The sequence below is a fragment of the Microcaecilia unicolor genome, chromosome 11, assembly GCF_901765095.1.
Source record: "Microcaecilia unicolor chromosome 11, aMicUni1.1, whole genome shotgun sequence".
Lineage (NCBI taxonomy): Eukaryota > Metazoa > Chordata > Amphibia > Gymnophiona > Siphonopidae > Microcaecilia > Microcaecilia unicolor.
Genome location: NC_044041.1, coordinates 32828227 through 32842664, shown reverse-complemented (window position 1 = coordinate 32842664; position 14438 = coordinate 32828227). Strand labels below are relative to the sequence as shown.

The 14438-nt window shown below is 44.5% G+C and overlaps 1 protein-coding gene across 1 annotated transcript in view; it reads left to right on the top strand.

Annotated features, from left to right (window-relative positions):
- LOC115479553 (aldehyde dehydrogenase, mitochondrial-like) overlaps positions 1-14438 on the top strand; it is a 79907-nt gene that overhangs the window by 18563 nt on the left and 46906 nt on the right. The window contains exons 3-4 of the mRNA XM_030217522.1: positions 3789-3929; positions 9420-9499. Of these exons, the coding sequence (XP_030073382.1) occupies positions 3789-3929; positions 9420-9499 (221 nt within the window). The remainder of the gene's footprint in view (positions 1-3788; positions 3930-9419; positions 9500-14438) is intronic.

Sequence of the window (14438 nt, the reverse complement as noted above, 5' to 3'; positions counted from 1 at the left end):
TATGAAGAGCTATGAAACCAGATTTCAAAACAGACAAAATTTGGGCCAAAAGGTGATCTGGGAGTCTAATACCAGTCCCAGTTATCTAAAACTGTTAACAGTTTGGACTGGTCGACCAAAAAAAACAAACAAAAAACCCCCCAAGACTAAGATGGGGGTGGAGGGGGAAATGCAGCCAGTGATCCTACGAGTAGTTGTGTTTTCTTGATCAAGCAATGTTCCTCCTAGCTGGGCAACTTTCTCTAGGCAGATTTGTAGAGCATGTAGATTGAGACTTCCAGTTATGGTATAGTGGATAAGAAAAACATCATCTGTGGAAGTTTGATAGCGATAAGTACTGCAAGCTGTTTGATTTGAAAGAGTGAAGTAACTTATGGTATGCACTTATACCCAGAGTCTGGACTAAAATGGCAAGGAGACTAATCAAGAGATTATAAAGAATAAGGGGTAGAAATGACCTCTGAGGAATGACCCAGGACAGAGAGTAAGTAGTCAATAGCTTATTAGACATGGATACTCTGAATGCATGATCCTGAAGAAAGGAGAGAACCAGCTAAAATCTGTCCTAGGAACAACCCAACAGAAGAGAACTGCTGTAAGAGAAGAGTATGGTTGACCACATCAAAAGCAGCTGAGAGGTCTAACGAGACTGCAAGTGCAATGAAACCATCATCTACTTTGCTATAGCTCTCACTTAGAGAAGTGAGAACAGTTTCATTACTGAAATTGGTTCTGAAAACCAGATTGTCATGGTTGTAAAGCAAGTATAGATTCTAGATGAGACTGCAGTTGGAGAAACACAGTATTGTGGAATGGAGGAGCAGCCTAATGGTTAGAATAGTGGCCTCAGAAAGAGGTTACATTTTTCCCACTGCAACTCCGTGTGATTTTGGGCAAGTCAATTAACCATCCATTGCCCCAGGTACAAAATAAGTACCTGTATAGAAAACCACTTTGATTGTAATCACAGAGAAGTGGTATATGAAATCCCATCCCCTTTCCATATTTTCAATAATTTTGGAAAGAAAAAGGTTAGAAATTGGAGGGAATGGAAGGGTCTAAGGAGGATTTTTTTTAAAGAATGGGGTGAATAGCAGTCGGGAACAATTTAATCGGTGCTACACATAACAAACTGATCTACAAAAGGCAGAAATCTAAGAGAGGCATCTTAAGCTACTTTGATGGAATAGGATCCAAACAACATGTAGTGATAATCATACCTGAGAGTCAGTTGTGGGGGAAAAGGAGGGTTACAGTGAGGCAATGTTAGTAAAAAAAATATTGAACTAAGGTATCAGCAGAGGGGACAGTGAGGGAGTCCGAGTGAGGTTCTTAAAAGATGGAGAATAGTTTACTCAAATTAGTTTGGCATAGTATTCTTTTGACCCTTTTTTTTTTAAAGTTGGGTAATATAAAAACATTGTTGAGTTTTACATATACAATGAGCTTCAGGAGTTCTATGTCTTTGCCAAAGTCATTCAACTCGGCACACTTGGCATTTTGGAAGACTAAGGCCATGATGGTACCATGGTTTATGTTTATATCTGGGGCCTTTTACTCTAGACACAATAGTCCCTCTAGGTTTCAGAACTCTGCTGCACGTCTTATCTTCCGCCTGGACCGATATACTCATATCACCCCTCTACTCAAGTCACTTCACTGGCTTCCGATCAGGTACCGCATACAGTTTAAGCTTCTCCTATTAACCTACAAATGCACTCGATCTGCAGCCCCTCCCTACCTCTCTACTCTCATCTCCCCTTACGTTCCTACCCGCAACCTCCACTCTCAAGACAAATCCCTCCTTTCAGTACCCTTCTCCTCCACCGCCAACTCCAGGCTCCGCCCTTTCTGCCTCACCTCACCCCATGCTTGGAATAAACTCCCTGAGCCCATACGCCAGGCCCCCTCCCTGCCCATCTTCAAATCCTTGCTCAAAGCCCACCTCTTCAATGTCACCTTCGGCACCTAACCACCATACCTCTACTCAGGAAATCTAAACTGCCCCAACTTGACATTTCGTCCTTTAGATTGTAAGCTCCTTGAGCAGGGACTGTCCTTCTTTGTTAAACTGTACAGCGCTGCGTAACCCTAGTAGCGCTCTAGAAATGTTAAGTAGTAGTAGTATCTTGTGAAAGAGAATCCCATAGGTGAAGCTGATCATTGAATGTTAAGGTATTAAAATCAATTGGAAAAAAGTAGAGAGAATGGTGATTGAGATGTGAGATGTAACTTCCTAGCCCAATAATGGGGACATCTGGTTAAAGCTGAAAAAGGAGCAGTTACCATGGAGAAAAGGGCAAGAAAATGTTCAGACCAAGAGAGTGGGACCGAGTGAAAATTATTAGACAGTTGATGAGGAACAGCCAGAAATAACAGGTCTAGTGTATGACCTGCAGAATGGGTTGGTATGTGTACATGTTATAAACTAAGACCAGATAAAAATGAAAGAAAACAGTGTGAGATTACATCAATGTATCTACATGCATGTTAAATCGCCTAAAATAACAAGATCGGGGAATGTAGTGGTGGCATCAACCATGGTTTGATACACAAGGTCCCATTCTTCAGCTATGAGAAGGGATTGACAGTATATGAGGTGTCCTGTTATTCACCAATGCAAATCCTCCTCAACTAAAAGTACCTCAGAATATGAGAGTGAACCAGAAGAGAGAGTTCCTTTATTAAAGAATTTGAAAATATAGTTGCAGGAATTCCCCCCCCCCCCCCCCATTAAGTAACCCTAGTCAAGCACAGTGTAGAATAATTAGGATGGAGGTAACAGAATAGGTAGGATTTTTCACCCAGAAGAAGCAATGTTTCTGTGAGACATAGCAGGTCAAGGTTGTTCGAGACTGCTAAATCATGTATTAGTTAGGATTTCTGACTAAGCAAGCAACAACTGAGTAAGCCACATGATAGATATAACATAGAAACATAGAAAAATGTAGGCATTTAAAGACCATATGCCCAATCCAGTCTGCCCATTCATGCCGTCTACTCTCCCTTTCACTCCCTTAGCGATCCCATGTACTTGTCTCAAACTTTCTTGAATTCATATACAGTTTTAGTCCCACAACCTCCACCCAGAGTCTGTTCCCCAAATTCACCACCCTTTCTGTGAAGAAGTATTTCCTCAGGCTACTTCTGAGTCCATCTCTTTTCACCTTCATCCTTTTCCCCCTCATTCCAGAGCTTCCTTTCAACTGAAAGAAACTCAACATCCTGTGCATTTATGCCACCTAAGTGTTTAAACGTTTCTATCATATCTTCCCTCGCCTGCCTTTCTTCCAAAGTATACATATTGAGATTGTAAGTTTGTCCCCCATACACTTTTTTTTTATGAAGACCACTGACCATTTTAGTAGCCGCCCCCTGGACCAACTCCAGAGGTTGTGGCAACCATTTTGATTTGAAGGATAGTGCTGGGCATGAGTGAGTGGGCATCACTCCTGCCCTATTTCAATCCAGACCACCAGGGATTTCACCAGGTAGGTCCACGGGGGCCTACGGAGTTAGGTAGGTGGGTGGGTGGGGGCTGGGGCAGTCATACAGAGGTGAGGGCTGAGGCAGCCCTCTATTTCTTTTGGGGGGGTAGGAAGGGGGATCAAAATGGGGAGGGGTGGATGACCTGACTTTTATTTATTTATTTTTTTTAGTGCTGGTCCTGGCCAATACTTACGAGGGTCTCAGCTTAATATCTTATGCATTCATTTCAGTTATCTGTTTAGTAAGGCCTCAGCAGGCTTGTAACTTTTTTTTTCTTTTGTTTCTTTTGCATCTTGCAGGCAGACGTGGACAAGGCAGTGAAGGCAGCAAAAGAAGCTTTTAAGCTGGGCTCCCCTTGGAGGCGAATGGATGCTTCTCACAGGGGCGTGCTTCTGAATCGCCTTGCTGACTTGATTGAGCGAGATAAAACTTACTTGGCTGTGAGTATCTGTATTGTACTGTGTTTTTAGTTTAATTTTGACCCTGTAGTCTGGGCTGTCGAGGAAGTCGAGCAAAGCGACCACGGTAGCAGGCTAGAGCAGCAACCTGCACCCGTAGCAAGCTGGCAGCTAAACCTTTCTGCAATCTAGACTTCAGAAAAGCTAAGATGTGGTAATGAAACCTGAAAGGGTGAAATGGCCCGCTCGGAGCACAAGACTTCAAAGACACGCCAAACCTGCGCATAAGCCGCAGAGGCGGAATGCTTCTTGGCTTGAAGCAAAGTAGTGATAACCGAGTCCAAATAACCTCTCTTCATCAACTTTGCCTGCTTAAGAGTCAGACCGTAAGACCAAAGTGGAAAGGATTCTCCATGTGGATGGGACCCTGACGCAGAAGATCGGGCATCAGGGAAAGGCAGAATGGCTTGTCTACCAACAGACCGATCAGGTCCACAAATCATGACCATCTGAGCCAATCGAGACCCATGAGAACAACTCGACCCTGGTGAGCCTGAACCCAACATAGGACCCTACCAATCAGCGGCCAAGGGGGACAGACATAAATAATAACTTATTGTGGCCACAGCTGAAGCAGAGCATCCAGCCCTTCTGCGCCACACTCCCTTCTTCTGCTGAAGAACCGTGGAGCCTTGGCATTGGCACTCGTCACCATCAAGTCCAGGGCGGGGGTCCCCCAGTGTTGAACGGTTATGTGAAAGGCAACCGGAGAAAGCTCCCATTCACCCTGATCGAGTGGTGTGGCTGAGAAAGTCAGCCTGTACATTCTCCACCCCAGTGATATGTGTCGCTGATAGCTGTGGTAGATGAGCCTCTGCCCACTGGAGAACCAAGTCCACTTCCTCCATCAACAGAGGGCTGTGAGTGCCCCCCTGTCATTTAATATAAGCAACTGCCATCATGTTGTCCGAGAGAACTCACACAGGTTTCCACAGAAGCAGGTCCTGAAAGGCCAGAAGCACCTTGTGAACTACTTGAAGTTCCAACAAATTGATGGACCACTGCGCCTCTGTTGGGGACCAGAGGCCTTGTTTGTGATGGGACAGACAATGGACATCCATTTTTCATTTCCAAAATACTGTCAGAGACGTCCAAATCCTTAAATTTGGACATCCTTAGATTTGGATGTCCCTAGACATGGATGTTTCTGACTTTTGGCGATTTTCGAAACCAAAGACATCCATGTCAAAAACGTCCTAATGCAAGCCATTTGGTTGTGGGAGGAGTCTGCATTTGTAGTGCACTGGTCCCCCTGACATGCCAGGACGCCAACCGGGCACCCTAGGGGGCACCGCAGTGGACTTCATAAAATGCTCCCAGGAACATAGCTCCCTTACCTTGTGTGCGGAGCACCCCAAAACCCACTACCCACAACTGTACACCACTACCATGGTAAAGCCATATTGCTTCGGGTCCTGTAACCCATTGGCTTCTAGAAAGTTAACTATCCTTTCTTTCAGTAGCGACTCCATTATTTTTCCTACCACCGACGTGAAACTTACCGGTCTGTAGTTTCCCACTTGTAGTTTCTTCTCTGTTTCCACTTTTGTGAAGAGGGACCACATCCGCTCGACTCCAATCCTGTGGAACCTCTCCCGTCCTGCCAGAACCTGTCTGAGCTCCTTTACTATCCTGGGATGTATCCCATCCGGCCCCATAGCTTTGTCCACCTTCAGATTCTCCAGCTGTTTATAAACTCTTTCTTCCGTAAACGGTGCAGTATCCACTCCGTTCCCAGACGGCTGCCAACCGTGGTCTTTCTCCAGGATTTTCCTCCGTGAACACCGAACGGAAATAATTGTTTAGCACATTCGCTTTATCTTCATCACTCTCCACATAGCCATTCTCATTATCTTTCAGTCTAGCAATTCCATTCCTATCTCTTCTCCTTTCTCCAATATATCTGAAAAAGGTCTTGTCACCTCTCTTTACATCTTTAGCCATTTTTTTCTTCAGCTTGCGCTTTTGCTAGCCGTATTTCCCTCTTCGCTTCTTTGAGTTTAATCCGATAATCTTTTCCATGATCCTCTCGTTGCGTTCTTTTGTATTTCTTGAACAAAGCCTCTTTTGCTCTTATTTTTTCAGCTACTTGTTTGGAGAACCATATAGGCTTCCTGCTTCTCTTGTTTTTGTTTACTTTCCTCACAAAAAGATCAGTCGCCATATTTATAGCAGCCTTTAGCTTGGACCACTGTTTTTCCACATCTCCTGCACCTTCCCACGCCAACAGCTCCTTCTTCAGATATTCCTCCATTTTATCAAAATCAGTACGTCTGAAATCCAGTACTTTGAGTTTTGTGCGTCCACACTCCGCCTTCACCCTTATATCAAACCATACGGTGTGATGACCACTATTACATAGGTGGGCACCCACCTGGATATTGGAAACACTACCCCCATTTGTGAGCACTAGATCCAGCATCGACCCTTCCCTCGTGGGTTCCGTCACCATTTGTCTGAGCAAGGCACTTTGACAGGCATCCACAATCTCCGTACTTCTTTCTGATTCCACAGGCGGGACATTCCAATCCACGTCAGACAAATTGAAATCTCCTAACAGTAGCACCTCCCCTTTCACACTAATCTTTTGAATATCTTCTATCAGATCCTTGTCTAACTTCTCCGTTTGCGCAGGAGGTCTGTAGATAACTCCCATGTGGATACAGGTTCCGTCTTCTCTTTCCAGGATGATCCATAAAGCTTCTTCCTTTCCCCAGGTTCCCCGCATGCACTAAAATAAGTGCAAGCCCACCTAGCAGGAGCCCCATTTGTTTATATATTTATATCAGAGGCAGAACTATAAGGAAGGAAGGGCTGGCAGAAAAAGTCAAGGTGAAGAGAACAGGGAGGGAGAGGGACCTGGGGTGACCAGGTGTACCCCCTAAAACTGGTGCCATTCAACCATAACACCCCCAGCTCTAACATTCACAGGAGCTTGTGAAACACGTCTGTCCGCCTGCTGGAGATACTGACTGGCCAGGCAGCATCACGACCTATATGCATAGTGCGTGCTAATCAGTGGTCTCTATCTCCACTTGCTGGTACACGGTCACGACCCACAAGTCTCTGGATTCATCTGCTGTCTCTGGATTCATCTGGATTCATCTGCTTATTAAATGTGTAGGCATTTAATAAGGAATGCTTATTAAATGCCTACACAAAGAAAAAGGCCTTCACCTTCTTTTGAATACTAAATATATAAAAAAACATCTAAGTAATAAGGTAAAAATACTATTCATGTAAGTATAATAAATGTGATTAACATCAGCGCATATTAACATGAAATTATTCATTTGGTCTGTTATAGTAATGATACACCAGACTGGCTAATAGACAGTATTAAAATACATGTGTCCTTGAAAAACAAACTGTCTATGACTGTGGCTTATGGGGTAAAACTTTGAAACATGTTTATCAAATCTGCTTCTGCTGTGCTTTCTGAATTCTCTTCCTTTTATATATTTTTAGTTGCTAACTTAGGGGGTCTTAGCTCAAGTTATCTGCAGCAGGATCCGTAGAAATAAAATGGGATCTGTGGCAGATAACATGATCTAACCTTTAGTAAAAGACCCCCTTAGTGGGTTCAGTTTCCTGCTCAGGTGTTCTGTTCCCTGGCTCACACGAGGCTGAAGGTGCTTCAGAAAACAGGGTTACAGCCTATTTGGGGTGGGGTTGGCGGAGACGGAAAGGAGTCATTGTATAGATGAGAAAGGGAAGTGTTTCCCCCCCCCCCCCCCCAACAGTAGTAAGGTCATGGCAATGAAACTGGACCAAAGAAGGCACAGTGCAAACAGTATAACACAAACACACACACACTCACACTATTTTATTAGAATAAAAAATAACTGATGTGGCAACCTTTTGGTCGTTACCTGTATCAGGAGTACCGTGAAATCACAATTAATATTTTATATGCAGCCAGTCCTTGATACCAAAACACTGGCTTGTAAGCTGCTGACAATCAGTGGGACCATTCATTAATTTTATTAATCTAATTCAATATCTAGCATATCGTCCTGATAACATTCAAAATGGGTTACAATTTAACATACATGAACAAATGACTAAACACATAATCAGATCAAATACTTACACTGATAACCATAAAATCATAGACTAATCAGGTACTTTAAAAATTCTTCATAAAATATACAATAAGGCTCAGTTAAACAAAATTTTAATAGCTCTCCTGAACCCCAGTAAATTGTCAATCGATCTACAAGAGGCGAAGGGTTGATTTCACAAAAAGGCAATGGAGTAAGAATAGGCACAAGAACACGGATATTTGAGTTGTAAAGATCTAGCAGAGGGGATGAGTCTTCCTCCTTGAGAGCTCAAGGAATGGCTAGAAATATAGATTGGTTTCTGTATGCATCTACCACTCTCCTTTGAATAACCCAAAGTTGTCCTATAAGGTTTCCAAACTGTGTTGCAGAAAAATTGCCTCCAATTCACTGCATAGCAATACGGCCTTTTTGCTGTGCAGTGAGCAAACTGCAGTTTTCTGCATCGTAATTTCAATGTACCCCTGATGTAGGTAGTGATTTTTTTTCTTTTAATTCTAATAAACCCTGGTGTATGATATACTGCTCACACTGTGCCACCTTCATTGCAGTGGCGTAGCAGGGGGGGCGGGGTGTCAGCTCGGGGGGGGGGGTGCTCCCTGCCAGCTCCCCCCTCTCGGCGCATCAACACTCCCCCCCGACCAGATCCCGCACCCTACCTTTAAAAAGAATATCGGAATCCCAGGCGAGGCGCAGCGCTTCGCGCCTGCCCTGCACGTAAAAGAAATGTGGACCGTCGGGCCTTCTCTCGCTCTGTCTGTCCTGCCCTTGCGGAAATAGGAAGTTGCGTCAGCGGAAGGCGGGACAGACAGAACGAGGGAAGGCCCGACGGTCCACATTTCTTTTACCTGCAGGGCAGGTGGGAGGGGCTGCGCCTCGCCTTGGATTCCGATATTCTTTTTAAAGGTAGAGTGCGGGAGCTGGTCGGGGGGGTGTCGATGCGCCGAGGGGGGGGATGTCATCGTGCTGCACCCGGGGGGGGGGGGTGCAACGGTGAACCGCCCCGCCCCGGATGGCAGCCCCCCCCCCCCGCTACGCCACTGCTTCATTGCCTGAGTCATGGTTGTAGCATAACAGTTGAACCTAGTGTCTGGATTTGGGACCCATGATTGCAGGATTCTGTAACTAGCCCTAGTTCACGATCCCTGGCAGATGACACTTACTACTTCTATGCCAGCGATAGTGAATAATGAGATAATATAAAATCCTATGAATTGAGGTTTCCACCTGAGCTTGAAACATAGCTGCAACCTCAGAGGTACAGGAGAAAACAGCCAGATAACAAATAGAACTCAACTCCAGCAATATAATTCACTGTAATGTGTGTGGCGATCCATCTTCTTGTTTATAAATCAAAAACTTACAATGTTAAAATGTACATTATTCACATAATTCTTTTGTTTTATAGACCTTGGAGACCCTGGATAATGGGAAGCCATACACCGCATCTTATACAGTGGATTTGGAAATTTCAATAAAATATTTGAGGTATGCAAATTCATATTTGCTTACAGAGGTGTGTGTGAATAAGAAAATATCTCCCGGGAGGTATGGGGCCTGGGGTGAATCTGTTGGAATGGTGGTTCTCTCTCCTGCTCCCCGTCCTCTCAGGGACAGGTTGAAAAATCTTTGCCACGATTCCTGGTATGCCAGTAGTGAGAGAAGAAATACAGGCCAAGTTACAACAGAATATGGAAGGAGATGTCTTGAGGCATTTACCCCCTAACCCCAAGGATGACTCCGTCTACAGCATATCTGCGTAAGTGAGTCTGTTTCGGTTCTCCAATAAGCATTTGATTACCACATACCATACCTCAACTGCTTTGAAGATCCATCACTACATGAGATGTGTAATTAAACAAAAAAGACATAGTAGTACTAGTGTTTTCATTTTGGGATGAAACACTACATGCATAAATGGAGCACTTTCAAATTATACAAAATACAGCCATAGAGCTACTCTTTCATGTGCGCAAGTTTGACTACATGACCAGGGACATATCTATGGGTAGGCTCAGGTTCACCCAGTCTCAGTCTGATCGCCAATCAGGTGCCATGTCTTCTTATATATCAGTAACCCTGCACAGCCATAGTACTACTTGACTCATTTTCCAACGGGACATGTATTGTTGTTGTGTATATTCACTGCTTCCTTCTTAAAGGTATTGCTGTAAGTATTTGTGTGTTCAGATTTGGCTGTTAAGGTTTGCAGCATAGGCTCCAAGAAGACTTCTTCACAGGATTTAGAGTCCTTTTACTAAGTTGTGGTAAAAGGGAACCTGCGCAGCGCTACCATTAGTGTGTGTTTTTAATGTGCGCTGAGGCCCCCTTTTATTGCAGTGGGTAAAAGGCTGGCCATTTTTTGGGAAAAGAAATAGCCATGCGGTAAGTGAACCACTTACCTGCTGGTAGATGGACACAACCCACAAGTCTCTGGATTCATCTGCTGACGCTAAGGAAAGAATACGCTTTGTCGTGCGCTTAGATTTAGGCACACGTACCTGTATTCTGTAACTACACATGGACATTTTGGAACGCCCATGAAACACCCATAAATACACCCATAAACATGCCCCTTTTAAACTACACACATTTATTTTGAACTGCACACTTTGCAATTTAGGTGCAGTTCTTTGTAGAATACACTTAGCGATTTCCACGCATAAATTGTAATTATTGCCAATTAGTGCTCGTTATTGCTGGTTAAGTGCTGTTAAAAACACTGATGGCCTTGTTATGCCAATTAAGTTACGTGCATATCTCTGTGCGGAATCTAGGCACCATATATAGAATCTGGGGGATAGCAGCTAACCAGCTATAACACGCGATATAGCCAGTTAGCGCTAATATTCAGCACTGGGTTTAGCATTTAAACAGTATCGCATAAATAGCAGTCCTATCTCTAACTGCTAGGAACTTAACCGGTTAGTGCTGAATATTGGCTTAACTGGTTAAGTTCTGGTGGCCAAGAATGAAACTCAATACTGTTCGCTGGGTACGGTGTGGTACTGAATTTCCAAGATCAGCACTGGCAGCGGGCTTTAACCACACTGCCCACTGCTGGATGAATATCAGCCCCATAGTGCCCACCTATATTTTGCTGTAGGCCCACTCAAAATGTCAGATCTGGCTACGCCATTGCACCTGACTCTAATATTTAATAGTGATAAGTTGAAGATACTTTAGGTTGACTCGTAGAGCACTCTATAAAAGAGTTCTGTAATAAGTGGCTGACTCTCTAATCCCATATCTACCGTGTTGAGGCCTTCGCTCTCAGTCTCATAACCTTTTAGTGATTCCTTCACTGGCTGCAGTGCAATTTGACTTCAGTTGGCATTCCACTTTTTGTTTTTAGACCTTACACTTTGGAATAGTCTTCCCTGTTTACCAGCCAACACTTTACAAACAGATGTCATATATAACTTAATACTGGAGATAAAGCTGAACCTTTCGGTGCACCTGATGGTTATCAATAGAAATCAAACAAAATAAAACATGGACAAGAAAATAAGATGATACCTTTTTTATTGGACATAACTTAATACATTTCTTGATTAGCTTTCGAAGGTTGCCCTTCTTCGTCAGATCAGTGCACCTGATAAAACCACTTTCCATGCTGAAGTATCAAATTCTGTAAATACAGGAACAACTGGAACCAGCTTAACACCGCTTTGCTTAACCCCAAATTTTCCAACCTTTTAAGCAGCACTTGATGGTCAATTACATAGTAACATAGTAGATGACGGCAGAAAAAGACCTGCATGGTCCATCCAGTCTGCCCAAGACAAACTCATATGTGTATACCTTACCTTGAATTTGTACCTGTCCTTTTCAGGGCACAGACCGTATAAGTCTGCCCAGCAGTATTTCCCGCCTCCCAACCACCAGTCCCGCCTCCCATCATCGGCTCTGGTACAGACTGTATAAGTCTGCCCTCCCCTATCCTAGCCTCCCAACCACCAACCCCTCTTCCCCTCACCTGCTCCGCCACCCAATTTCAGCTAAACTTCTGAGGATCCATTCCTTATGCACAGGATTCCTTTATGCATATCCCACGCATGTTTGAACTCCGTTACCGTTTTCATCTCCACCACCTCCCGCGGGAGGGCATTCCAAGCGTCCACCACCCTCTCCGTGAAAAAATACTTCCTGACATCTTTCCTGAGTCTGCCCCCCTTCTATCTCATTTCATGTCCTCTCATTCTACCGCCTTCCCATCTCCGGAAAAGATTCGTTTGCGGATTAATACCTTTCAAATATTTGAATGTCTGTATCATATCACCCCTGTTCCTCCTTTCCTCCAGGGTATACATGTTCAGGTCAGCAAGTCTCTCTTCATACGTCTTGAAACGCAACTCCCATACCATCCTCGTAGCTTTTCTTTGCACCGCTTCCATTTTTTTAACATCCTTCGCAAGATACGGCCTCCAAAACTGAACACAATACTCCAGGTGGGGCCTCACCAACGTCTTATACAGGGGCATTAAAACCTCCTTTCTTCTGCTGGTTACTCCTCTCTCTATACAGCCTAGCAATCTTCTAGCTACGGCCACCGCCTTGTCGCACTGTTTCGTCGCCTTCAGGTCCTCAGATACTATCACCCCAAGATCCCTCTCCCCGTCCGTGCCTATCAGACTCTCCCCGCCTAACACATACGTCTCCCTTGGATTTCTACTCCCTAAGTGCATCACTTTGCATTTCTTCGCATTGAATTTTAATTGCCATACGTTAGACCATTCTTCTAGCTTCTTCAGATCTTTTTTCATGTTTTCCACTCCCTCCGGGGTGTCCGCTCTGTTGGAAATCTTGGTGTCATCCGCAAAAAGGCAAACTTTACCTTGTAACCCTTCGGCAATGTCACTCACAAATATATTGAACAGAATCAGCCCCAGCACCGATCCCTGAGGCACTCCACTCCTTTCCCTCCTCCGAGCGAACTCCATTCACCACCACCCTCTGGCGTCTGCCCGTCAACCAGTTCCTAATCCAGTTTACCACTTCGGGTCCTATCTTCAGCCCGTCTAGTTTATTTAAGAGCCTCCTGTGGGGAACCGTGTCAAAAGCCTTGCTGAAATCTAAGTAGATTACGTCCATAGCACGTCCTTGATTTAATTCTCCTGTCACCCAGTCAAAGAATTCAATGAGATTCGTTTGGCACGATTTCCCTTTGGTGAAGCCATGTTGTCTCGGATCTTGCAACTTATTGGCTTCCAGGAAATTCACTATCCTTTCCTTCAGCATGGCTTCCATTACTTTTCCAATAACCGAAGTGAGGCTTACCGGCCTGTAGTTTCCAGCTTCTTCCCTATCCCCACTTTTGTGAAGAGGAACCATCTCCGCCAAGACATTTAACATGACCGTAAAATACTGCTTTGGTTAGTGTTGTTGAAAATAACCGGTTAGTGCCAAACTGAAAACCAGCTATTTTGGGAGCAGTTGACACTTGGTTGGTTAAGTTCCGATATTCAGTACATAAACAGCCAGGTTAACCGAATAAAAGATGGGAAGGCGGTAGAACGAGAGGGCATGAAATGAGATTGAAGGGGGGCAGACTCGAGAAGAATGTCAGGAAGTATTTTTTCACGGAGAGGGTGGTGGATGCTTGGAATGCCCTCCCGCAGGAGGTGGTGGAGATGAAAACGGTAACGGAATTCAAACATGCGTGGGATAAACATAAAGGAATCCTGTGCAGAAGGAAGGGATCCTCAGGAGCTTAGCCTAGAATGGGTGGCAGAGCTGGTGGTTGGGAGGCGGGGCTAGTGCTAGGCAGACTTATACAGTCTGTGCCAGAGCCGGTGGTGGGAGGCAGGGATAGTGCTGGGCAGACTTATACGGTCTGTGCCAGAGCTGGTGGTTGGGAGGCGGGGTTGGTGGTTGGGAGGCGGGGATAGTGCTGGCCAGACTTATACAGTCTGTGCACTGAAGAGGACAGTACAAATAAAAAAAGTAGCACATATGAATTTATCTTCTTGGGCAGACTGGATGGACCGTGCAGGTCTTTTTCTGCCGTCATCTACTATGTTACTATAGGTGGTTAAGTGCTCAATATTGTACTTAGCCAGCTCTGGAAACCCAGAATTTCAATGTTGGTGTCTGAACGTGGCCCAGCAGCATAGGGTAAACATGAACGAATGGATCCTCAGAAGCTTGACCGAGATTGGGTCGCAGAGCCAGTGGTGGGAGGCGGGGCTGGTGCTGGACAGAATTCTACAGTCTGTGCCCTGAAAATGGCAGATATAAATCAAGGTAAGGTATACACAAAAAGTAGCATATATGAGTTTATCTTGTTGGGCAGACTGGATGGACCGTGCAGGTCTTTTTCTGTCATCATCTACTATGTTACTATATTATGTTACCCGAGATTAGAACCCAATTAAGCAAAATTCAAGTCTGAAAACTTCAGTCTTACTCCTTTGCAAATGCTTAT